Source organism: Myotis nattereri (assembly GCF_964212035.1).
Source record: "Myotis nattereri genome assembly, chromosome: 3".
Classification (NCBI taxonomy): domain Eukaryota; kingdom Metazoa; phylum Chordata; class Mammalia; order Chiroptera; family Vespertilionidae; genus Myotis; species Myotis nattereri.
The window spans coordinates 113,417,396-113,445,152 of record NC_138077.1 but is presented as its reverse complement, the minus strand read 5'-3'; the positions used below and the strand labels follow the sequence as shown (position 1 = coordinate 113,445,152).

General features: G+C 41.7%; 1 protein-coding gene across 2 annotated transcripts in view; it reads right to left on the bottom strand.

The window, feature by feature from the left end:
• PCOLCE2 (procollagen C-endopeptidase enhancer 2) overlaps window positions 1-27,757 on the bottom strand; it is a 262,103-nt gene that overhangs the window by 34,937 nt on the left and 199,409 nt on the right. For both annotated transcript variants that reach the window (XM_081086145.1, XM_081086146.1), the window contains exons 4-5: window positions 16,396-16,520; window positions 15,247-15,383 (exon numbers count right to left, since the gene is read on the bottom strand). In XM_081086145.1, coding sequence (XP_080942271.1) covers window positions 15,247-15,383; window positions 16,396-16,520 — 262 coding nt within the window. The remainder of the gene's footprint in view (window positions 1-15,246; window positions 15,384-16,395; window positions 16,521-27,757) is intronic.

Sequence of the window (27,757 nt, the reverse complement as noted above, 5' to 3'; positions counted from 1 at the left end):
GAGGAAGAAAAAAAGAAACTCTTACCATTTGCCACAGCATGGATGGAACTGGAGAGCGGATAAATACCACATGATCTCACTCATTTGTGGAATATAATGAACAACATAAACTGATGAACAAGGACTGATCCAGAGACAGAGAGGCATTGATTGGACTGTCAGGCCTTGGAGGGAAGGTAGGGGAGGGTGGGGGTAAGGTGGAAAGATCAACCAAAGGACTTACATGCAAGCATATAGGCCTAACCAATGGACATGGACAACGGGGGGGGGGGGTGAGGGCATGAGCTGGAGGGGGGATAGGGGGCAACGTGGGGATAAGGACACATATGTAATATCTTAATCAATAAAAAATATATTAAAAAAATAAGAAATAAAGAGAAGTGTTTTATATACACTGAAAGCTGGCCGGCAACTGAAGCTCCCAGTCTCTCCTTTTTACCTTTTTTTTTTAAAAAAAATTCTGGGATTTATTTACCTTCTATTATGGAAACTTTGTTGCTTTCCTGCTTGCTCCAGCTCTGAGACCGCAGCTGGCTGAAAGCAGGTATCTGGGGTTTGTTTGGCTTCTATAATTGAAACTTTGTTGCTTTTGGAGCTGTTGCTTTCGGAGCTTAGAGCGGGCCACAGCAGGCTGGGAACCTTGGCTTCCTCCATCACTGGAGCAACCAAACCTCCTGCTCGCTTTAGCTGCATGGCTGCTGGCCGCCATCTTTGTTGGCAGTTAATTTGCATATCTTGCTGATTAGCCAATGGGAAGCATAGTGGAGGTATGGTTAATTACCCTTTTTGTCTTTTATTAGATAGGATAGTAACTATTTCTAGTAATGCTATCTGTCCCAAATCTACTTTGTCTTGACATCAATAAAGCTATGCCAGTTTTCTTCAATAAGTGTTTTTCCAATATCTTGTTCTATTATTTTATTCTCAAATGCTCTCTTCTTGTTTTTTTGAATGTCTTATAAATAGCACATGACTGGATTCTGCTGTTATCCAGTCTAACAATCTTTACCTTTCCATTAATGATTTGATCCATTTGTATTTACATTGGTTACAAATATATCTGGAGATATTTCTACCATCCCATTTTGTGCTTTTTATTTGGCCTACCTTTTTTATGTTTCTTTTTTCCCCTTTTCTTTTGGATCTAACTTTTTTTTCTCATTTCATGTTTTTTCTCCAGTGTTTTGGAAGTTAAAGACTTCTACTTTTTCTAGAGGTTACTCTAAATTTAACATCCCTATTTACTTTAACAAATTATAAAGTTGAATAATATATTCATCCTATTGTCAAATAATACAAGGAACTCAAAACCCTTCAATACTTATGACCAATACCTTTGTCCATTGTTTCCTGCTGCACCCTTTATTCTGTGACCATTATCTTCCTGCCTGAAGTACATAATGAAGTTTCTTTGGTTAGGATATGTTGGAAGTAAACTTTCTCAGCTCTTGTTTAACTGAAAAGGTGTTGATTTCATCCACATTCACAAAAGAGGTTTTTCACAATCCAAGTTTAATAGTTACTTTGTCTCAGTACTTTGAAGACATTCTTCTAACATCTTCTAACTTCCACTATTGCTGTTGAGAAGTTAGTTATTAAGTTATGTGTCTTTCCTTTGTGATAACATGCCTTTTGTTCTGGCTGTTTTTAATATCCCTCTCTTCTGTACTGTGGTTTCACTACAATACACATAGGAATGGGTATCTATACTAATAAAAGGGTAATATACTAATTAGAGCAGACGTCTTCCAGATGTTCATCCAGACATCCATCCAGACAAAGCCACAGTGGCTGCAAGGCCCGGGGCTCAGGCAGCCATGAGCCCCAGCAGCTGCGAGGCCTAGGGTTCAGGCAACTGTGAGTCCCAGCAGCTGCAAGGCCGGGGCTCAGGCAGCTGTGAGCCCTGGCAGCTGCGAGGCCCGGGGCTCAGGCAACTGTGAGTCCTGGCGGCTGCAAGACCGGGGCTCAGGCAGTGGTGGGCTCAAGCAGCGGTGGGCTCAGGCAGCCGTGAGCCTGGCAGCTGCGAGGCCCAGGGCTCAGGCAACTGTGAGTGCCGGCGGCTGCAAGGCCCAGGTCTCAGGCCGCGCAGCCGTGATGGCTGGCAGTGGCAGCAGGAGCGGGGTGATGGGGGCAGCACCTTTCCCTGATCAGCCTGGTCACCTCCCACAGAGGGAGGCCAGAGGAAGCAGCAGAGATGGGGTGATGGAGGAGGCACCTTCCCCTGATCAGCCCAGTCGCCTCCTGCAGAGGGAGGCCAGACTGCAGCTTAGGTCCACTCTCCATGGGGAGTGGGACTAAGCCATCAGTAGGACATCCCCTGAGGGCTCCTGGACTATGCGAGGAACTGTGGAGGGGTCAGGCTGGGCTGAGGGATGCCCCCCTCCAGGGGACGAATGTTCGTGCACCCGGCCTCTAGTCTATATATATAAAATCCTAATATGCAAATAGGCTAAATGGCGGAACTGAACAACTGGTCGCTATTATGTGTGCCGACCACCAGGGGGCACGCATGGAACATGGCAGGCGTCAGCAGCAGGCAGCAGAGAGTGGAACATGGTGGGCAGTGGTTGCAGTGAGATGGTGGAGCAGGTGAGTGGGGGCGCCAGACCAAGGCAGATCACCAGTCGTTGTCATCAGGGCGAGCCTCGAGTGGATACTGAAATTGTTTGCTCCTGCATGCCCCAGTCCTGCTTGGCACCTGCACCCACTGCCAGCACCCGATGCTGGCCTCGATCGTTCAGGGCCGTTAGTGGGTGCGAGTGGTGGCTGCTGACCCAGATTGCCCCTCAGGGCTTCTCCACCCCCGCCCCCCCCCACTCCTGGGGGCAATTGGGGCAGCAACAGCTGCTCACACTTGCTGATGGTGTCGGCCCTGCTCACACCCACTGCTGGAAACAGCCCCAATCACTCTGCGCTATCAGCGGGTGCAAGTGGGGCTGGGGCCATCAGCACATGGGAGCAACAGCAGTGGGAGCGGGGCTGCCAACATACAGGGAACTGGGGACCACAGCAGGAGGGGCAGGGCAGGTGCACAGAAGATGGGTCAAGACCCACCCCTATGTCCACTGCAGCTTAGTGGCCCACAGTTCCTTTCAAGGTGCACGAATTCGTGCACTGGGCCCCTAGTCCTATATAATAAAAGCCTAATATGCAAATTGACCAAACGGTGGAACGACCGGTCAATATGACATGCACTGACCACCAGGGGGCAGATGCTCAATGCAGGAGCTGCCCCCCGCCTGCAGAACCCAGGCCAGCCAAGGTAGGTGCCAGCGGGACCCCCCCAATTTCCCCACAAATTGGCCCTGATTGCCCACCGGGCCTAGGGACCCTGCCCATGAATGAATTTCATGCATTGGGCCTCTAGTATTATATATATGTTGCTTAGGATTTATTTAGTTTTTAATTTGATGATTGATATCTTTCATCCACATTGGAAAAGTCTCAGCTATTATTTCTTCAAACATTACATTTCGTACATTCTCTATTTTCTATTAAAGAACTGATTACATGTGTGTTAAATATGTGAGGTCCTTCCACTCTAGCGTCTGAACACTTCTTCTCCATCTATCTGTCTGTGCTACATTCTAGTTAATTATCTCACGTCTATTTCTCAGTTCCCTAATTCTTTCTGGAGCTATGTCTTATCCGTAATTTAACACGCACATTAAGTTTTTTGTTTAAATTATTATATGTCTCAGTTCTAAAAATTCTCTTAGGCTCTTTGTTAAATCTGTTTAAACATTTCTGAAAGTCTCTTGTTTCTTAGTCATATTTTGAATAGTCTGCACTGTGTATTTGGTTGACATATTTCTTTAAGCATACACATTTCACATTCTGTCTCATACTTTTTATAAATGCCTCTGCGGGTCTGACTATACTGCTTATTTCTGCTGATTATTGATTATGTTGGCTTTTCCTTGTTGCTTTGTGTTTTTTATTGAGAACCTATGTTTCTTAAAACGTTACTTCTAGGTATTCTTTTTTAAAAATTTAAATTCTTTATTATTTAAAGTATTACATGAATCTACCTTTTCCCCCATTGACCTCTCCCCGAATGATCCCACCTCCTAGCACATGCCCTCACCACTCTACTGTTTGTGTCCATTGGCTATGCTCATATGTATGCATATAAATCCTGTGGTTGATCTCTTACCCCCTCACCCCCGCCTTCCCTTATAAGTTGGACAGTCTGCTCGATGCTTCTATGTGTCTGGTTCTATTTTTGTTCATCAGTTTATGTTGTTCATTATATTCTACAAATGAGTTAGATCATGTGATATTTATCTTTCTCTGACTGGCTTATTTCGCGTAGCATAATTCTCTCCAGTTCCATCCATGCTGTTGCAAATGGTAAAAATTTCTTCTTTTTTATAGCAGTGCAGTATTCCATTGTGTAGATGTACCACAGTTTTCTAATCCACTCATTTGCTGATGGGCACTTAGACTGTTTTCAAATCTTAGCTATTGTAAATTGTGCTGCTATGAACATAGGGGTGCATATATCCTTTCTGATTGGTGTTTCTGGTTTCTTATGATATATTCCTCGAAGTGGGATCACTGGGTCAAATGAAAGTTCCATTTTTAGTTTTTTGAGGAAACTCCATACTGTCTTCCATAGTGGCTGCACCAGTCTGCATTCCCACCAGCAGTGCAAGAGGTTTCCCTTTTCTCTGCATCCTCGCCAGCTCTTGTCGTTTGTTGATGATACCCATTCTGACAGGTGTGAGATAGTACCTTATTGTTGTTTTAATTTGCATCTCTTGAATGAGTAGTGACTCTGAGCATGTTTTCATGTCCCTTGGCCTTCTGTATGTCCTCCTTCAAAAAGTATCTATTTAGGTCCTTTGCCCATTTTATGACTGGATTGTTTATCTTCCTTTTGTTAAGTTGTATGACTTCCCTATAAATGTTGGAGATTAAACCTTTAATGGACATAACATTGGCAAATATGTTCTCCCATGCAGTGGGCTTTCTTGTTATTTTGTTGATGGTTTCTTTTGCTATGTAGAAGCTTTTTATTTTGATGTAGTCTCATTTTAATTTTCTCCTAGTTTCCATTGCCCTAGGAACTGTATTAATAAAGATATCGCTACGACAAGTGTTTGCTGTGTTGCTGCCTATGGCTTCTTCTAGGATTTTTATGGTTTCCCATCTTACATTTAAGTCCTTTATCCATTTTGAGTTTATTTTTGTGTATGGTGTAAGTTGGTGGTCTAGTGAACCGCGTCCACCACGGCCAGTGGTGAACCTGAGAAGGGGCATTGAAGGATTAAAGAAAACAGACAAGAGAATACAGTTGGGGCTAGGTAGATCACTGTGCCTGGATGAGGAAACAGCGACCCTGCCTGTAAGCAGGATCTTTATTTTATAGTCAGATCACACAAAGCAAAACAAGGGCAAGATGTTTACAATGTGCTTGCAAATTTCAAATCTGATTCTTTCCTGTTATTACCATTCTCTATCAAACTTTGTTTAGGCAGCACTTGCTGCACCTCCGAGCCTCCCTTCCCCCCTCTTCCCTCCACTGCCTTCAGCCCACATCCCTTAGCTACGGAGGACTGCAGGGTCAGACTATAATGTCAAACTTACAACCATTGCCTTTTGGCTATAATTGTGCTGGGAGGGCTTTGCCCTTCAAGCTGGGACTTGTATGTGGCTTTGCCACAAGTCAGACCGAGGCTTGCTCCTGTCCAAACACTATAGTCGCTTTCCACAGTCTAGTTTCACTTTTTTGCATGTATCTGTCCAATTTACCCAACACCATTTATTGAAGACACTGTCTTGACTCCATTGTATGCTTGTGCCTATGTCAAATATTAATTGAGCATAATGACTTGGGTTGATCTCTGGGTTCTCTGTTCTGTTCCAATGGTCTATATGTGTGTTCTTGTGCCAGTACCAGGCAGTTTTGAGAACTGTGGCTTGGTAATATAGCTTGATATCTGGTATTGTGATCCCTCCAACGTCGTTGTTCTTTCTCAGGTTGCTGCAGCTATTCAGGGTCTTTTTTTATTCTAGATGAATTTTTGGAGAGTTCATTCTAAGTTTTTGAAATATGCCATTGGTATTTTAATGGGAATTGCACTGAATCTATAGATTGCTTTGGTAGTATGGACATTTTAATGATGTTGATTCTACCAATCCATGAACACAGTATATTCTTCCATTTGTTTATGTCTTCCTCTACCTCTTTTTTCAGTGTCTTGTAATTTTATGAGTACAAGTTCTTTACCTCCTTGGTTAAGTTTATTCCTGGTATCATAATATATATTTTGCAATGGTAAATGAGATTTTTATTTTTTATTTTTTTATTTTTTTAGTTTCTATTTCTGTGAGTTCATTATTGGTGTATAAAAAAGCCATAGATTTCTGGGTGTTAATTTTGTATCCTCCTACATTGCCAAATTCATTTATTAAGTCTATTATGTTTTTATTGGAGTCTGTAGGGTTTTCTCTGTACAATATCATGTCATCTGCAAATAATGACAGTTTTATTTCTTCTTTTCAAATTTGGAAGCCGTTTATTTCTTTTTCTTGTCTGATCGCTATGGCTAGTGTTTCTAGTACTATGTTTAACAGGAGTGGTGAAAGTGGACATCCCTGTCTTGTTCCTGTTCATAGGGGAAATGGTTTTACTTTTTGGCCATTGAGTATAAGGTGGGCTATAGGTTTGTCATATAAGGCTTTTATTTTGTTGAGGTCTGATCCTTCTATTTCCACGTTGCTGAGAGTTTTTATCAGGAAAGGATGTTGGATTTTGTCAAATGCCTTTTCTGCATCAATTGATATGATTATGTGATTTTTGCCTCTCAATTTGTTTATGTCATGAATCACACTTATTGATTTGTGGGTATTGTATCAGCCTTGCATCCCTGGAATAAATCCCACTTGGTCATGGTGTGTGATCTTTCTAATGTAATGCTGGATTCAATTTGCTAGAATTTTGTTGAGAATTTTAGCATGTATGATCATCAGGGTTATTGGTCTGTAATTCTCTATCTTTGTAGTGTCTTTATTTGTTTTTAGGATTAGGGTAATTCTGGCTTCATAGATTGAGCGTGGAAGTGTGCCTTCCTCTTGGATTTTTTGAAATAGTCTGAGCAGAATAGGTTTTAGTTCTTTTTTGAATGTTTGGTAAAACTCCCATGTGAAGCTGTCTGGTCCAGGGCTTTTCTTTGCGGGAAGTTTTTTTTTATTTTTATTTTTTATTACTGTTCTAATTTCATCAGTAGTTATCAGCCTATTCAAGTTTTTTTATTCTTCCTGATTGAGTTTTGGAAGCTTGTATTTTTTTAGGAATATGTCCATTTCATTAAGGTTATCCAATTTGTTGGACTAGAGTTGTTTGTAGTATTTTTTTACAATCCTTTGTATGTCTGTGTGGTTGGCTGTTACTTCACCTCTTTCATTTCTGATTTTGTTTATTTGTGTTCTCTCTGTTTCTTGGTGAGCCTTGCTAGAGGTTCATCAATCTTGTTTATCCTTCCAAAGAAACAGCTCTTGGTTTCATTGATATTTTGTATTGGTTTTTTTTTTTTTTTGGTCTCTATGTCATTTATTTCCACTCTGATCTTTATTATTTCCTTCCTTCTGCTTACTCTGTTGCTCTCTTTCTAATTCTTTCTGTTTCAGGGTTAGATAATTTATTACCATTTTATCTTTTTTTTTAAGGTAGGGCTATAGAGCTATGAACTTCCGTCTCATGACTGCTTTTAGTGTGTCCCATAGAGTTTGGATTGTTGTGTTTTCCTTGTCATTTGTGTCCAAGATGCTTTTTATTTCTTCTTTTATCTCTTTGGTAAACCAATCATTGTTTACCTAGAGGCCTGGTGCACGAAATTCGTGCATGGAGGGTGTCCCCTCAGCCCATCTGGAACACTCTCCAATACAGGACCCCTTGGGGGATGTCTGACTGCTGGGTTAGGCCCAATCATGGGGACTGGGCATAAACCAGCAGTCGGACATCCCTCTCACAATCCAGGACCATTGGCTCCTAACTGCTCACTGCCTGCCTGTCTGATTACCCTTAACTGCCCCTTTGCGGGACTGGTCTCCCCCAACTTCCCCCTCTGCCAGCCTGGTCACCCCCAACTACCCCCCCTGCTGGCGTGGTTGCCCCACACAGCCTGCTGCTCAGTCATTTGGTTGGCCCTCACTAACCCCCTACCAGCCTGGTTGCAGTCATTTGGTTGGCCCTCACTAAACCCCCTGCTGGCCTGGTTGCCTCACGCAGCCTGCTGCTCAGTCATTTGGTCGGCCTCACTAACCACCCACTGGCCTGGTCGCCACACACAGCCTGTTCGGTTGTCTGTTCGTTTGTGATGGTCACTTAGGCTTTTATATATATAGATAGTATGCTTTTTAGCCTCCAAGGGTTGAATTTTTTTCATTGTTTTTATTATAGTTGAATTCTAATTTTATGCCATTGTGATCTGAGAAGATGCTTGATATGATTTCTATCTTCTTGAATTTGAAGAGACTCTGCCTGTGTCCTAATATGTGGTATATCTTGAAAATGTCTTGTGTGCACTGGAGAAGATTGTATATTCTGTAGCTTTAAGGTGAAATGTTCTGAAGATGTCAATTAAGTCCATCTGATCTAGTGAGTCATTTAGGATTGCTGTTTCTCTGCTGATTTTGTGTTTAAAGGATTTATCCAGTGGTGTCAATGGGGTATTAAAGTCCCCTACTATGATTGTATTGCTGTCAATGTCTCCCTTGATATCTTCCAGAAGCTTTTTTATGTATCTGGGTGCTCCTGTATTTGGTGCATATATGTTTACCAGAGTTATATCCTCTTGTTGAATTGCTCCCTTTAGTATTATGAAGTGACCCTCCTTATCTCGTATTATAACCTTCACTTTGAGGTCTATTTTGTCAGATATAAGTATTGCTACCCCAGCTTTATTCTCATTTCCATTTGCCTAAATTTTTTTTTTCCAAACTCTTCACTATCAGTCTGTGTGAGTCCTTTGTTCTGAGGTGGGTCTCTTGTAGACAGAAAACATATGGGTCATGTTTTCTTATCCATTCAGCTACCTTATGTCTTTTGATTGGAGCATTTTATCCATTTACATTTAAGGTTATTATTGATAGGTACTTGTTTGTTGCCATTTTTATTCTTTGTGCCTATGTTCCTTCTTCCCTTTCTGTTTCTTGTTTTTTACAGAAGTCCCTTTAGCATTTATTGCATTGCTGGCTTGGTGGTAATAAATTCCCTTAGCCCTTTTTTTGTCTGTGAAGCTCCTGATTTCACCTTCAATTTTGAATGATAGCTTTGCCAGGTATAGTATTTTTGGATTCAGTCCCTTGCTTTGCATCACTTTGTATATTTTATTCTATTCCCTTCTGGCCTGATGTGTTTCTGTTGAGCAAAAATTTGATAATCTAAGGGGAGATCCCTTATAGGTAACTTTCTGTCTCTCTCTGGCAGCCTTTAAGATTCTTGCTTTTTCGTGGATGTGTCTTGGTGTTGTTCTTTTTGGGTTCATCTTGTTTGGGACTCTGTGAGCTTTCTGGACTTGTGTGAGTTTTTTCTTCCCAATATCAGGGAAGTTTTCTGTCATTATTTCTTCAAACAGGTTTTCTATTCCTCATTCCACTTCCTCTTCTTCTGGCACCACTATTGTGCAGATGTTGTTTTGTTTCATGTTGTCCCAAAGCTCTCTTATGCCCTCCTCCTTCTTTTTAAGTTTTCTTTCCATTTGCTGCTGTGGTTGGATGGTTTTATCTACCTTGTCTTCTAATTCACTAATGCGGTCCTCAGCTTCTTCTAGTCTACTGTTGAAACTTTCCATTGTGTTCTTTATTGTGGCTATGTCATTCTTCACTTCCTCTTAATTCTTCTTCATTTCTTCTTGATTTTTATGCATGTTGTTGAATTTGTGTTCCATCTTTTTCACTGTCCTTATAACCATTGCTCTGAATTCTTTCTCTGACAAATTGCTTGCCCCCATTTCATTTATATCCTTTTCTGGTGATTCTTCCTCTTCTTTTGAATCGGGGGGGGGGGTTGTTTCTTTGTCTCCCCATTTTTCCTGTTTCTTTGTGATTCAAAGAAACAGATCAGATCACTTGCTATGCCACCTAGATTTTTTGAATTTGTCTTATATAGTAGATGTTTTACAGGACCCAGTGGTACAATCTCTCTGGTCTTCTGGGCTGGGACATCTAGGGTTGCCTCCTACTTGGGCAATTTGTGTTTTCTTGGTGTAGTTGAAATTTGAGTGTTATTGTCCTGTTTGTGAATGGAGTCTCCTTTCAGGATGTCTGTTTATGTGGCTCGCTCTCTACCACATTGACCAAACAGCACAAAATACAACTTGATAAAACACGATACAAGGGGAACAAAACGTGAATATACTCAAGACACCAATAACCCCAACAACAGTGACCACCAGAGAAAAGAGAATTAGGGGAGAGAAAAGAGAGCAAAAATGATATTGAGGAAAGAAAAAATAGTGAGAAAGAAAAGAAAAAGAAGAAAAAGGAAAAAACAAAACACATATATACGTGGGGAGAAAGCACCACAGAAAAAAAAGATAAATGAAAAAATGCAAACAGCGAACACTCAGAAAAGAGGGTGGGGGCAGAGTCTGTAGAGGCAGAGATTATATACAGAAAGTAAGGTTACAAAATTGAATGATTATGGGGAGGACCTCAGTTCAGTACAGAGGTGGTAGAAAGAGGATGAGTGGAAAAGAAGAAAAAAAGAGAAAGAAAAAAAATTTAAAAATTAAAAAATAAGATAAAATAACAAAAAAAAAGAATGAAGAAAAAATAATGTGAAAATAAACAAACAAAAAACAAAGAAAATAATTTTTTTTTTAAAATAAAAGATAATTTTTTTTAAAGTGAAGTGTTGTTCATTTCAGCTGAGTTTTAATGCCCCAATGGGGGCTGGTTTAAGATCTCATGCTTCTGTACTGTCTGACACTTCTCAGTTTCCTGTTAGGCAGTCAACACCATGTTGAAGTTCCACATGATCCACCACTCCTCTGTTTGTGTCTATCTCCACCGCCTTGACTGCCAGCAGGTGGGACCAGTCTGCCCACTTAGCCTGTCTGCCTCTGTCAATCTTAATCTCTCAAGCGGCTGTTTCTGACAAAACCTTAGTTAGGGAGGTTGCTGTATTGTTTTCCGGGACTGAAGGGCCTCTCTTCAACCCAGTCCCTGAGGGCTCTTAGGGGCTATTCAGATTTTTTGTGTCCTTTGTACCACTCAGGGTGTAGTCTGGGTGTGGCTGTATTGGTTGCCTGGAGACTTCTGGGAGGAGCTAGCTTTTCAGGAGAAAATGGCTGCTTAGGTCTGGAGTGTCAGGAATGTCCCAGTGCCAGACTCCTGGTCACTTCTCCCCAACCTGCTCTTCTCCACAGCCTCTCCCCAGACTCCACAAGTCCACAACTCCACCTGCACCTCAGTCACGGGTGTTTTTATTTGAAAGTTCCTATGAACTGAGTTGAGCGAATAAAAGCAAAGACCAAGAATAGGGAAAAGAGCTTCGCCATTGTGAGTTTCTCTCCTCCTGGCACCACACAGCTTGGGCAGTTCTTCAGGCTTCCCCCTCTGGGCTCAGCCTCTTCTGGCTGTGGACTTAGATCTATAATCCCCTGCCACTAACAGTCCTGTAGACTTCCTTTCCACAGTCAGAGGGACACAGACTTAGTGCCGTGCAGCTTCCTTTTTACCTCTTTGTTTGGAGGTCTCACAACTCTCTCCAGCCCAGATCCCCAATCCTACCATTCTCTGAGTGTCCTCTGCCCTTCCCAACTGAAACTGTCTCACCAGTTGTTTCTACTTCACCAATTTCAGCTGGATGTTATTCAATTTAGATGCTTTTTCTATCTGCTCTGAGATAAGGCTCAGGACACGTCTGCCATTTTTTTCTATAGGTATTCTTAAGATGCATTCTTCCAAGGAGAATTTATATTTTCTTCTGTCAGCTTCTGTCGGCAGTACCAACTCAGAAACTTTATAAATTAAATTCTTGAGTGCATTTAGTGTAAATTGTAACCTTAGACTCATCTGTGGACTGCTTTTTGGTTAGGAATTCTCATAAGGAACTACCTCTTCATCCCTTTACCAAAAGCTAAGTCCAAAACTGCTGATGTTCCTTACTAACACCCATGGGTTATAGGGAAAGTTAGTTCACTCACATTGGTGTCACTTTCTGTAGGTCCGTTATGGTCTTTGATCAAAAGTCCCCCCTTGCCTGGACCCTGAGCTCTATCCTCTGTTCCCAAGCATGGCCTGTGAAGAATGAAGTTCTAGGTCATCAAAGACTGGCACAAATACTGAAGAAAGCTGCCACCTGCACATACTTGTTTCTCTCTCCAGATTTGGGCTTTTTGTCATTTTTTTGTTACCTCAGATGATTTCTTTTATTTTTTGCCAACTCAGCAATGCTTTAACCTAGCTTCTTTGCCATATTGCTAGAAAATTAAATGAAATTATTTTTAAAAACAGTTGTATATAAAGAAAAACATGGTAGAAGAAGCTAGAGCAGGTTAGAGTCAAGAGGGAGTTGTTTTTTAATTTGGGAGAACTTAAATTTATAGGTTATGGGGAAGGAACAAAAAAAGGCAGAACTGATGATGGAGAAAAAGAGGACTACTGGGTAAAGGGGAATTTCAAGGGAGGAAAAAAGGAGCTCAGAAGGAGGATCTAGAGCAGTGGTTCTCAACCTTCCTAATGCCGCGACCCTTTAATATAGTTCCTCATGTTGTGGTGAACCCCAATTTCATTGTTACAAATTGAACATAAGTAAAGTGTAGTGATTAATCACAAAAACAATATGTAATTATATATGTGTTTTCTGATGGTCTTAGGCGACCCCTGTGAAAAGGTTGTTCGACCCCCAAAGGGGTCGCGACCCACAGGTTGAGAACCGCTGATCTAGAGGAAAAGACTGGCTGAATCAACAACGGTGTGATTGGCTGAATAATGGCCCCTAAAGTGTCCACATTCTAATTCCTGGAACTTATGAATGTTACTTCATATGCAAAGGGACTTTGCAGAGAAGGTTAAATTAAGGATCGTGAGAAGGGGAGAGCATCCTAGACTACGTAGGTGGGCCCTGAATGTAACCACAAGTACCCTCATAAGAGGAAGGTCTGACTGCCATGGAGGAGAAGAAAATATAATGACAGAAGCCAAGATAGGATGATGTGCCTTAAAGACAAAGTTTGCCAGCAGCCTTCAGAAGCTGAAAAAAGGCAAGAAAACTGATTCTCTTTCAAGTTCCCAAGATAGGCCAGCAAGCTAGGGCACGTGAAATGGGGAAACTGAGACAGAGAGCTGAGCAAACTGCAGAGCAATTTATAGCAGATACAGAAGGTCACCTCCTTAGAGATAACGTCTAGGCCTCAGCCATATTTCAGCTCCAGACCCATAAAAGCTGCAAAACCAGGTGAGCGACACCAGGACCAGCTTTAATGACTAACGAACCCCTGCTCTGACACTGACCAATCCGTGGAGACCACGGCCCTGGAGGAGCACACCTGGAAAACTGATGAATATTCTGCTGCTTCCCCGGAGACCTCCCCTAAGATTCCCACCTGTGAGAAAGAGACAAAAGCCCTCAAGACAAAGGAGAAAGCGAGTGCTCTCCCTTTGGGAGCAGCCACTGTTCTTCTATTTCCCCTCTTCTCCCCACCAGACACATATCTCCTAAACCCTAAAGGATCCTAAGAGACTTGCAACCAGGGCAGCAATGGGCAGTGGAAGTTCATCCCAGGAACCCCCCTGGCCCTGGCCCCAAGGCCCCCTTTTCTCTGACTTTCCAGAGAATTAAGGCAGCCCAGCTTGGGCTCTCCTGTTGCTCCTTCTATGCTAAGCTCTTCCTTATTTCATTGTCCCCAGCTTTAATAAATGTTTCCTCATAATCACCTGGATCCGTGCTGTGAAACCTTTCCTGCACGAAGTCAAGAACCCACACATTACTGGCCAGCCCTAGGGAGACCTGCCCACAGCCAGGTCCCCTGTCTGGCAGCACTTCCAGAAGAAAACACGCTGCTGACAGTTTGATTTGAGCCCAGTGAAACTAATTCCAGACTTTTCACCTCCAGGATATGAAAACAAATATGTTGTTTTAAGCCAATCAGTTTGTGGTAATTTGTTCCAGCAGAACAGAAAAAAAATATAAGGGACTCTTTAGGAGCTTAGAAATGGGCTTTTCTCCAACACATTCATCTATAAAGCCAAATTCAGATATACTAATGTTTAATTATAACTAACTTGAATGCATTAAAATTTTAAAATTATTATTGGACTTAAATATAAATGAATTGAAGCTGAAAATGAACCTTGCTTTAACTCAAGCTTGTCTGTGGAAACCATAAACACATGTAAAAGCAGGCGGTGCATATAACCTAATTCTGTTTAAGAGTAGGAAAGGGTGTTTACTTTGGTGACTTTGATGGCAAGCTATAGTTGTTTCAATTGTCGCTTTCCTACTATTGTATACCAAGGTGTGAAATATCTTGCATCAAATATCTTACAGGTAAGTAATGTGCCCAGTGTCATGCAGCTAGTAAGTGACAGAGCTCTTGGCTCCATAAATGTTCTGATAAGTACCTTTCAGGTTCACTCACCAAAATCTGAACAACAACATGAAGAGGAGCTATAAGATCCAGGACAGGACCTGATCAGGTAAAATCAACTGGATCTGTTGTAAGATTTCTGTTTTCTTTGTCTAGGTCCCCAGTAGGTAAGCCCCAGTTTTTTTTTTTTATCAGAACTTTCTCTTTCACTCTGAGGCACAACCTCACCTTTACAGGGTAGTGACATATCCATGCATCTGACTCAGCATCTGCCTGTAGTCATCACCACCTCTGCTTCTGTTATGTGGTTGTGGAGGCCTCTCTACACTCATTAAGGTTGCCTACTCACTGTCATGGAACCCAGGAACTTATGAACAAAACAACAACATAAAATCTTTCAGAAAATAAAACATAGCGCATCAATTGAATAAGAAATAAGTTTTGAGCCCCAGCCGGGTGGCTCAATTTGTTGGAGTATCCCATACACCAAAAGGTTTTGGGTTCGGTTCCCAATCAGGGTACAAACCCAGGTTTCAGGTTTGATCCTGGCCTGGGGCAACTGATCAATATTACTGATCAATATTTCTCTCTCACATTGATGTCTCTCTCTCTCTTACCCTTCCTATCTAAAGATCAATCAGCATATCCTTGGGTGAGGATTAAAAAAGAAGAAAGAAGTTTTGAAATAAAACGGGCTACTTACACGGGTGGACTATCACCACAATACTTTCCAATTCTTTTAGCGTCGTTGACTTCTCCACCATTAAACACAGCCACATAATCATATCGGCAGTAGTTATCGCGCTCAACATCAAACTTCTCAAACTTTAATTCTATAAGCTTTAGTGAAAACAGAATTAGAAGGGTCAAAATAGCATTGCCGAATGTCCTCAAATAGAATTCTTCCTCCCCCCAGATTTGTAGGTACCATGATTGTCTTTTGTAAAAATGCATTCTGTTTAAGTTATTCTTGCTTGTTTTCATAATTCTCCTGTGGTATTCATATTTCTTGCACAATTCTTTTGATTTAATCTTTAGTCATTCCAAAAGATCATCTCACTCCCAGATCAATCCTAGTTAAGATCTTAAACTTAAACCTATCAAACTAGGGAATAAATTATTTTCAAAAGTCCACAGGGTAAGCTTGGTCTATTCCCATGCTAAGTTCTGTCCTGCAATTAACATATGAAAGTGGGTCCCAGAAAGGGTATAAATTCATATAACCAATCACTAATGAGCAGTGGACATTAGACCTTCTCTGTTGATTGTTTTACAGCAATGAATAAACTTATCTGTGGGGAACTTGCACAGATTCTATTTTAAAAAACAACCAAAGAAATTATAAAGCATACTAGCTTTCACAGCAGACCACTTGCTCTTTGAAGAAGTGTGGCCTATTTGCACTGGCTTGGTCAAAGTGATGCAGGCAGACTGTTTTTGATTTGGTGACTGGGATGGCTATTATTAGTATGAGGACCTGATGAGTTTGCTATGCGAGCAAAGGGTAACCTTGAACATATACATGTACTTGGGTACTTTTATCTTTCCACAATTAGTGGCTTCTACTTATAAAATCTTCCACAAGGTTAAACAATTTCACATGGGACTTATTTACCATTTGTATTTCAAAACCTATTTTGAAAATTGTAATTATGGAATAGGAAAGTGAATCCGTGGCTTTGCAAGTCAGATAGTGCAAAAGCAATTTGAATCTGGGTCTTTGTATGAAGAAAGACCTATGGCCAGCCAGGCCTTTCTTGCCCTACAACAGTAGCTCTTGAGAGTTGGGCCCCTCACACTGTCTACATAATTCACACATGAATGCTTTCTTCATATTTTCAGGGAATCTCACCTGATTCTTTGGGGCTAGAATGTGCCATAAGCAAGTGACTCCTGCAGGGTAATCACGGTCTGGCCAGTTGGGGGTTTTAAAAGAGCCGGAAGGTCTTTCAAGGCGTCCTCCACAATATTGATCCCCTGAAGTTATTAAATATGAAAAAAATCCAAGTTTATGCTTCATAGAGGTTATCCCAATGCAACCATGAGGAGATTAGGGATTTGGAATATTATGTGATAGTATAGCAAATAAGGACAATTTCAGAAGCTCTTAAATTTTCTCTTAAAAATAGTCACATAGAGAAGAACCAAGATGGCTGCATAAGGTATATACCTGTAAGTGTCGCCCCCCACAACCACATTAAAATTACAACTAAAAGACAAAACAGTGATTATCTAGAACCACGGGAAAGCTGGCTGAGTGGAAGTTCTACAACTAGAAGGAAAGAAAAAAGTGCATTGAGGCTGGGTAGGAGGTGCGGAGGCACCAAGAGCAGAGAGGTACGGAGGCACGCGAACCAGGCTGCACCTGGGTGCACGTTTTTTTTCAATCGGGAGACACAAGCCCCAACTGCACTGAATTCATTTCTGGCGAGACTCTAGGGACCCACACTCCTACGGGGAGAAACTGGACTGTTTGGTATCGGGTTGGAAATGAAGGGTGGCTTTCTTGCAGAACTGCTCGCAGGGATCATTGTTACTGTGGGGGCACGGGACTTGGGGACTCAGGGACGTGGAGACACTGAGATACAGAGACTCGTGGAGAGGCACGGAGTTGCGGAGAAGGTTGATGAGAGCCATCGCTGTTTGCTCCACCCTGGTGATTCTCTGAGACCCTGCCCCACTCAACTTACAACCCCACCCAAGCTGTGCACAGTGGTGCAAATAAATCACTTGCCCTTTTGCAGCCTAACCTAACAAACTTCAGCTGGGTCAGAGAGCTCCAAAATTTCCAAATCCCAATCAAAGAGGAGAAATCTGCAGATATCCCGGTAGCTCCTGCTGGGTGGACTCACACAGTGGTTGAATTTGCACCTCCTTGGAGATCCAGGAGCCAGTGTACCCAGTGGTCAGATACCAGATTTCAACTCCTCACATCCATAAGTGACACACTCAAGAGGCAGACTCAGTGAGCACCAAAGCCCCACTGAAGCAAGTCCTGCCCCATAAGGGTGTCTCCAGCACAGCAGTTCTTCCACTATAGACACAGCAGGTCCTTGCAGTCAATTGGCCTGGAGGTCATTTCCTCCCAGGGATACTAACAGCAATCAAGGCTTAACTACAACAAGACTGTACATCCAGCCCACAAAGGGGTGCACCAAGAGTGTCCACCTCAGGTGATTGGGGAGGCTGAGCTACTGGGCCCAATAGGACACCTAGCACACAAAGCCACTCTATCAACACAGGGAAGCAGCCAAAATGTGGAGACAAAGAAACATGTCACAAATGAAGGAAATGGAGGAAAGCAAATTACTGGATTTAGAGTTCAAAAGCACAGTTATAAGATTACTCAAGAATCTTCTACAAACCTCCAAGGAACTTAGTGAGACCTTCAAGGATCTTAATGAGAATGCCAAAAAAATGGAAAAGGACCAGTCAGAAATTAAGCATACACTGACTGAAATAAAGAATAATATACAGAGATCCAACAGAAGACTAGAGGATCGCAAGAATCAAGTCAAAGATTTGAAATACGAAGAAGCAAAAAACACCCAACCGGAAAAGCAAAAAGCAAAAAGAATCCAAAAATATGAAGATAGTGTAAGGAGCCTCTGGGACAACTTCAAACGTACCAACATCCGAATTATGGGGGTGCCAGAAGAAGAGAGAGAGCAAGATATTGAAAATCTATTTGAAGAAATAATGACAGAAAACTTCCCCTACCTGATGAAAGAAACAGACTCACAAGTCCAGGAAGCAAAGAGGACCACACCAAGACACATCATAATTAAAATGCCAAGAGCAAAAGACAAAGAGAGAATCTTAAAAGCAGCAGGAGAAAAACCAGTTAGTTACCTACAAGGGAGTACCCATACGACTGTCAGCTGATTTCTCAACAGAAACCATGCAGGCCAGAAGGGAGTGGCAAGAAATATTCAAAGTGATGACTAGCAAGAACCTACAACCAAGTTTACTCTACCCAGCAAAGCTATCATTCAGAATTGAAGGTCAGATAAAGAGCTTCACAGACAAGAAAAAGCTAAAGGAGTTCATCTTCACCAAACCAGTATTATATGAAATGCTGAAGGGTATTCTTTAAGAAGAGGAAGAAGAAAATGGTAAAGATAAAAATTATGAACAACAAAGGGACAACAAATACATATCTATAAACAAGTGAATCTAAAAATTAAGTCAATAAAAAAATCTGATGAAGAGAATAAACTGGTGAATATAATAGAAGCGGGAGCATAGAAAAGGAGTGGACTGAAATTCTCAGGGTGAAGGAGGTGTTAAGGGTTCAGGAAGAGTTTGGACAAAAATCTTACACCTATGGATGAGGACAGTGGTGGGGGATAAGGGCATCAGGTGGAGTGGGACCCAGGTGGAGGGGAGCTATGGGGGGGAAAAAGAGGAACATCTGTAATAATCTGAACAATAAAGATTTCTTTAAAAAAATATAGTCACATACTCTCCTATACACACACACAGCCATGTGACCTCTGTTACGTGACATATCATATTGGCACAAGAGAGTGAAGGAGTGCATTCAGGGCCATAGCTTCTTTTCTTCCTTTCATTCTTTTGGGGCAAATAAAGACAAACATTTGGGTATGCACTCATTCCATGCAGGCTCAGCAAATGATGTTGATTTTAGGAACCCTTAAGGCAGGGTATTTATAAATATGGTTAAAGCTTATGTTCATAGACAAACTTTGAATTAGTTGTAGAAAACTCTTATTACCTGAAAAACTTTGTTATACAGCTTTAATAATTTTAAGAATAATTTGCCTTTGTAAATACAATACATGTTTTTATAATTTCAGCAAAACAGAAAAGCATAAAAAAGAAAGTAGAAACTTACCCCAAACCCCACCACCTCAATTTAACCAGTTAATATTTTACAAACATTATTTCAGACATCTCTATGAATATGCATTGATACTTTGACAGTACTAATATTAGAAATATATTTTAATACAAAGTTTTAAATTTAATTTAGATATTAAAAACCTATTTGAAGAAATCATGACAGAAAACTTCCCCCACCTGGTGAAAGAAATGGACTTACAGGTCCAAGAAGCGCGGAGAACCCCAAACAAAAGGAATCCAAAGAGGACTACACCAAGACACATCATAATTAAAATGCCAAGAGCAAAAGACAAAGAGAGAATCTTACAAGCAGCAAGAGAAAGACACTCAGTTACCTACAAGGGAATACCCATACGACTGTCAGCTGATTTCTCAACAGAAACTTTGCAGGCCAGAAGGGAGTGGCAAGAAATATTCAAAGTGATGAATACCAAGAACCTACAACCAAGATTACTTTATCCAGCAAAGCTATCATTCAGAATTGAAGGTCAGATAAAGAGCTTCACAGATAAGGAAAAGCTAAAGGAGTTCATCACCACCAAACCAGGATTATATGAAATGCTGAAAAGTATCCTTTAAGAAGAGGAAGAGGAAGAAAAAGGTAAAGATACAAATTATGAACAACAAATATGCATCTATCAACAAGTGAATCTAAGAATCAAGTGAATAAATAATCTGATGAACAGAATGAACTGGTGATTATAATAGAATCAGGGACATAGAAAGGGAATGGACTGACTATTCTTGGGGGGGAAAGGGGTGTGGGAGATGCGGGAAGAGACTGGACAAAAATCGTGCACCTATGGATGAGGACAGTGGGTGGGGAGTGAGGGCGGAGGGTGGGGCGGGAACTGGGAGGAGGGGAGTTATGGGGGGGGAAAAAAAGAGGAACAAATGTAATAATCTGAACAATAAAGATTTAATTAAAAAAAAATAACAAAATTTTGTTAATCCTGACCCAGGATATTTTTTCCATTGATATTTAAAAATATGTTTTTATTGATTTTTTTAGAGAGGAAGGGAGAGGAATAGGGAGATAGAAACATTGATGAAAGAGAAACATCATTGATGGCCACCTGCTACATGACCCCTAGAGGGGATCAAGCCGAAAACATGGGCATGTGCCTTGACTGAGAACTGAACCAGTGACTTCTTGGTTCATGGATTGATGCTTAGCCACTGAACAACACTAGTGAGGCTACATTGATTTTTAGAGAGAATGGATGGGAGGGTGGGTGGAGGAGAATATGAGAGAGACACAGATTGGTTGCCTCTTGCATGCAACCCAACCAGGACTGGGGATCAAACCTGTAACCCAGGTACATGTCCTTGACCAAGAATTGAACCTGAGGGGGAAACCAAGATGGTGGCATAGGTAAACACCTGAAATTGCTGCCTCGAACAACCACTTCAAAACTACAACTAAAAGACAAAATGTACATCATCCAGAACCACAGGAAGGCTGGCTGGCTGGAAATTCTACAACTAGAAGGAAAGAGAAAAGTATACTGAGACTCAGAGGAGCTGTGGAAGTAAAGTGCAGAGGTATGGTGGTGAGCGCGGAAAGGGCTGGCAACTGAGGGTGCGGTTGTCTTTTTGAATTGGGAGGGAGTCACAAGCTCCCAACTGCTCTGAAATCCAGTTCCGGGCGAGTCTCTGGGGACCCAGACTCATAAGGGGAGAAACTGGACTGTCTGGCATCGGATGGAACTCGAGGGCAGCTTTCTCTCAGAGGTGCTTGCAGCGATTACTGTGGGACACTGAGATCCGGAGCCTCATAGGGCAGGGCTGAGGATCAGCCATAGCTGTTTGCTCTGTCCTATTGATTCCCTGAGACCCTGTCCCACCTAAGTTGCACGCAGAGGCTTTTGTATGAATGGCCTGGCCCTTTACAAACTAAAATTACCTAACAAACTGCAGCTGGGTCAGAGAGACCCAGAACATCCAAGAGAAGGCCCAAGGACCCAAAACAGCTTGCACTGCTTCACAGCTGGGCCTTATCTGGGCACCTCCAAAACCCAAACAAAGAAGAGGAATCTGCAGATCTCTCCATAGCTCCTACTGGGTAGCCTCAGGCAGAGGCTAAATTAGCACCTCCTTAGAGACCCAAGAGCCAGTGTACCCAGTAGTTAGAGTGGGAGCATCAAGATTACAACTCCTCAGATACATAAGGGACACACTCGGGGGCAGACTCAGAGAGCATCAAAGCCCCACTGAAGCAAGTCTTGCCCCAAAAGGGTGTCTCCAGCACAGAAGTTCTCCCACCGTAGACACAGCGGGTCCTTGCAGCCAATTGGCCTGGAGGTCAATTCCTCCTACTGATACCAACAACAATTAAGGCTTAACTACAACAAGACTGTACACCCAGCCCACAAAGGGGTGCACCAAGAGTGTCCACCTCAGGTAATTGGGGAGGCTGAGCCACTGGGCCCTATAGGACACCTAGCACACAAAGCCACTCTATCAACACAGGGAAGCAGCCAAAATGGGGAGACAAAGAAACATGTCACAAATGACAGAAATGGAGGAAAGCAAACTACTGGGTTTAGAGTTCAAAACCACGGTTATAAGGTTACTCAAGAATTTTCTAGAAACCACCGGTAAATTTAGTGAGACCCTCGATAAATCTAGTGAGACCCTCGAGGAATATGAAAAAGGACCAACTAGAAATTAAGCATACACTGACTGAAATAAAGGATATTATGCAGAGATCCAACAGCAGACTAGAGGATCGCAAGAATCAAGTCAAAGATTTGAAATGCGAAGAAGCAAAAAACACCCAACCAGAAAAGCAAAAACAAAAAAGAATCCAAAAATATGAAGATAGTATAAGGAGCCTCTGGGACAACTTCAATTGTACCAACATCCGAATTATGGGGGTGCCAGAAGAAGAGAGAGTGCAAGATATTGAAAACCTATTTGAAGAAATAATGAAAGAAAACTTCCCCTACCTGGTGAAAGAACTAGACTTACAAATCCAGGAAGTGGAGAGAACCCCAAACAAAAGGAATCCAAAGAGGACCACACCAAGGCAGATCATAATTAAAATGCCAAGAGCAAAAGACAAAGAGAGAATCTTAAAACCAGCAAGAGAAAAACAGTTACCTACAAGGGAGTACCCATACGATTGTCAGCTGATTTCTCAACAGAAACTATGCAGGCCAGAAGGGAGTGGCAAGAAATATTCAAAGTGATGAACAGCAAGAACCTACAACCATGATTACTTTATCCAGCAAAGCTATCATTCGGAATTGAAGGTCAGATAAAGAGCTTCACAGATAAGAAAAAGCTAAAGGAGTTCATCACCACCAAACCAGTATTATATGAAATGCTGAAAGGTATCCTTTAAGAAGAGGAATAAGAAAAAGGTAAAGATACAAATTATGAACAATAAATACATATCTATCAACAAGTGAATCTAAAAACCAAGTAAATAAAAATTCTGATGAACAGAATAAACTGGTGAATATAATAGAATCAGGGGCATAGAAAGGGAGTGGACTGACAATTCTCGGGGGGAAAGGGTTGTGGGGGTGCAGGAAGAGACTGGACAAAAATTGTGCACCTATGGATGAGGACAGTGGGGGTGGGGGGTAAGGCCAGAAGGTTGGGTGGGAACCGGGTGGAGGGTAGCTATGGGGTGAAAAAAGAGGAACTACTGTAATAATTTGAACAATAAAGATTTATTTTAAAAAAAGAATTGAACCTGAGACCCTTCAGTGCATGGGCCAATATTCTAACCACTGAGAACGCTGGCCAGGGCTAAATTTAATTTTACTTGAATGTAACCAACAAAGAAACTGAGTTGAAATGGAAAGAATTAATATAGTTGAATGAAATACTTGTTTAACAAGATGATCAATCTTAAAAAAAATCTCTTAATTTTAGTAAATGTATTTTAAAAATTGAAGTTAGAATAATTTCTAAAACTTGTTATATTCATGGAATATTTTAAGCATATATAAAGTAAATAGAATAACACAGGGTGTCCCAAAAAATTGTATACACACACTAGAATAATGATAAAGGCAGTGTTTATTAAAATACATTTCATTTTCAAAATTGAGCTATCAGCTATTAACGTGTGTATAAATTTTTTGGGGACACCCTGTATAATGAACTTCCATGTATCCATCACTCAGTTGCAACAACCAACTAGCATCTATCCACCACCTGCTTTATTATTACTATTGATTTACAGGTTTGGAGGTGGTAAAATCATACACTTTGAAGTATAAAATCTTAGCTGTAAAGTTTTCAAAAATGAATATATTCATGTAAGCCACACTCCACACTATGTAGAGTCCCTTTCACACAAAATTCCAGTATCCCAGCCCAGTCAACCTGTTGACTCTCTACTCCACGTTTCTGAACTTTCATCTTCCATTAGTTTTACTCTGGACCTTCATATAAATGAAATCATATAGTGTGTATTCTTTTGTATCTGGCTTCTCCTGCTTAGCACAACACCAGAGATTCATTTATGTTGCCACATGTTTTGGTAATCTGTTCCTTTACACTGCTGAGCAGTATGCCAGTGTATGGAAACACCACAATCTGTTGACCCATTCTCCTGTTGGCATTCACTTGGATGTTTTCAGTTTGCATTATTGGGTGAATAAAGCTGCCAGGAACATTTCTGTACAAATCTCTTTGGGGAATTTATTTTCATTACTTACACAAATGCCCAGGAGTACAATTCCTGGGCCAAGAGTAGATGTAGATGTTTAACTTCATATGAAACTTCTGAATATTCGTCCCAAGCGGTTGTAGCTTTTATACCTCTCAAGGTATGAGCATTTTGGTTGCATTACATCCTTGCCACTGAGAAGGCTAAAAGGCTAATTCCAATGTAACCCTGATATTCGGGGGGGGGGGGGGGCTGGCAATCTGAATCTGTGCCAACAAGCCCAGTGTACATTCTTGATAACCTATAATTAAGTCATTGCCTCTTTCCCAGAAACTGGTCTTGCAGGACCTGTTACCTAAATGCTCACATTTCACAGAGGCAATAAACTATGAACAGTGCACAGCCCCCGGGGGGGGGGGCGGGGTTATTAGCGCTGGTGCCAGACCAGACCGTTAGATATGGTCTCAAGACCCCCAACACCTGGGGCCTTTTTTGTAAAGCCCATGAAAGGACAGGAAGTGTAATCCATATTTGAGGGACAAAGACACCAGAAAGATATAAATGAGAAGCTCCGTGCATGTTACTTTGCTCAGACTTGGGAAGTTATTCCGCTCATTCCACTGGCATAATAAACTGTGTAACTCCATTTTTCTAAATCGTTTTTTGGTTTTTCTCCAGTCTTCTACAACACCACTGCTGGAGTCCATTTATTGTCTTCACTAGCTGAGTATAGACAGAGACCCCCAAAAGTTAGTAACCTTGAAGCCCTAGCAAAGGTCAGGGCTGTGTACCACCCAGTTAATCTAGATACCACCCAGTTAATCTAGATAATGGTAGCTGAAGCAACCTCCCTACCTTTAATCATGTAAGTTGCCTAAGGGTCATGCTATGACCTAGTCTATGTGTCATTGAAACCTCCTTACCCTAGGGCTACCCCAGACCAAATAAAAGGTTGGAGCGGCCAGAGGATTGGGAGGAAGTCTCTCTCCTTGAGTTGGACTTGCCCGCCTGGCTCCCCAACATTTCCAAATTATCTCGTGTCTTTTTCTTTCATTTGCTGTGTGGCTCCTCTTTCAGATACCGAACCCTACTCCACACAGAATGTGGAGGGAGTCTTACACGACACACCACCATTTGATGTTTTAGCCAATCTGGTGAGTGTGTACCAATATCTCCATGTAGCTTTAATTTGCACTTCCCTGTTGGCTAATGATACTGAGTAATTTTTCATGTACTTATTAGTCAGTCATATATCTTCCTTTGTGAAGTCTGTTCAGGTATTGGCCCATTTTTATATTTATTGGGATCTTTATCTTTTTTTGTTGAGTTTTATGAGGTTTTTCTATATTCTGAATAGAAGTCCTTTATCAGATATTTTCTCCCATTTTGTAAGTTACCTATTCATCTTTGTAACAATGCTTTTTTGGAAGTATTGGTTTTAATTTTAATGTTTGCATGGTACATATTTTTTCATCCATTTACATTCAACCTATGTTGACTTTGTATGTGAAGCACTTTCTTATATATGAAGCTTTTTCTTATAGTGTTGGGATTTCCTATTTCACCCATTTTAATAATTATTGTCTTCTTATTGGAATACTTAATCCTTTGAATTTAATACTTGGATTTAGTGTGCCATTTATTATTTTGTTCTAGCCATTCCACTTTTCTTTTGTTCCATCTGCTCTCCCTTTCCTGCTTTCTTTGGGTTAGTTGAATGATTTTAGTATTGCATTTCAATCTTTTCCCTTTTAGCCTAACTCTTACTTTTTTTTCACTTTTTAAGAATTCTTTTAATTCTTACATTTTTAACGGTTACTCTAGGGATTACAATATACATCTTTAACTTATCATAATCTTCCTAGAGTTAATATTGTATTTATCATGTATTATATATGTGTGTATATGTGAACAGCATAGTACCATTTACTTCTCCATCCTGTCCTATTGTCATATATATGACATCATTATACATATGTCATACATAATACATTCCATAATACAGTATTAAAGTACTTGTTTTTTTAACAGACACAGGTAAAGAAATTAAGAGAAGAAAAAAATAATATATAGTCTTTTATATTTATCACTAGAGGCCCAGGGCACAAAAATTTGTGCACTTGCGGGGGGCGGGCGGGTGGGGGGGGAATTCCCTCAGCCTGGCCTGTGCAATCACAGTCTGGGATCCCGCGGGGGATGACCATCTGCTGGCTGAGGCCTGCTTCCCAGGGGATTGGGCCAAAGCTGGCAATCAGACATCCCCCTGGCAGCCCGGCAGCCATTGGGGGATGTCCACTTGGCAGTGGGGAGCAGACCTAAGCTGCAGTTGGACATCCTTAGCACTGCTGAGGAGGCAGGAGATGCTCCCACCACCAATGCTGTACTGGCAGCCATCAGCCTGACTTGTGGCTGAGCAGAGCTCCTCTATGTGGGAGCTGACTGACCACCAGGGGGAAGCTCCTGCATTGAGCATCTGCCCCCTGGTGGTCAGTGTGTGTCATAGTGACCAGTCATTTCCAGTCTTTCTGCTCTTAGGGTCAGTTTGCATATTACCCTTTTACTATATAGGATAGAGGCCTGGTGCATGGGTGGGGGCCGGCTGGTTTGCCCTGAAGGGTGTCCCAGATCAGGGTGGGGGTCCTGCTTGGGTGCCTGGCTAACCTGGGTGAGGGGCTGATGACTGTTTTCAGACAGCCCGCACCCCTTTTAGGGTGGGGGTCCCCACTGGGATGCCTGGCCAGCCTGGATGAGGGGCTGATGGCTGTTTTCAGGCTGCCCGCACCCCCTTCAGAGTGGGGGTCCCCACTGGGGTGTCTGGCCAGCCTGGATGAGGGGCTGAGGGCTGTTTTCAGGCTTCCCGCACCCCCTTCAGGGTGGGGGTCCCTACTGGGGTGCCTGGCCAGCCTGGATGAGGGGCTGAGGGCTGTTTTCAGACGGGCCAAGCCTGCAACTGAAGCTCCCAGTCTCTCCTTTTTTTCTTTCTTTTTTTTTATTCTGGGATTTATTTACCTTCTGTAATTGAAACTTTGTTGCAGCTCCAGCTCCGAGGCCGGCTGGCTGAATGCAGGTATCTGGGGTTTGTTTAGCTTCTATAATTGCAACATTGTTGCTTAGAGTGCAGCTCAGAGCCCAGCCGAGGCAGGCGGGGAACCTTGGCTTCCTCCATCACTAGAGCAAGCAAGCCTCCTGTTCACTTCAGCTGCCTGGCTGCCGGCCGCCATCTTGGTTGGCAGTTAATTTGCATATCACCCTCATTAGCCAATGGGAAGCGTAGCGGAGGTATGGTTAATTACCATGTTTGTCTATTATTAGATAGGATTTCCATTGGCCTTTATTCCTCTTACTGGTATCTTCATGTTATCCTGTGGTGTCATTTCTCTTCAATGTGAAACTGCTTTTAATATTTCTGTGATGTAAGTGTTTATTTGAAAATGTCTTAATCACGCTTTCATTTTTTAAGACTGGCTATAGAATTCTGATCATCAGTTTTATTCCAGCACTTTAAAAATGCTGTTCCTCTGCCTTCTGGCCTCCATTGTTTCTCATTAAAAGGAAGTGCATCATTCAGACTATTTGGTTTATATCTTATTGATTTTAAGATTCACTCCTTATCTTTAGATTTCTGTAATTTAATTTTGATGTGCCTAGGTGTGGCTTCATTTTTATTTATCCTGTTTAGGTTTTGTTGATCTTGGTCTATAAATTGATGTACTTCACT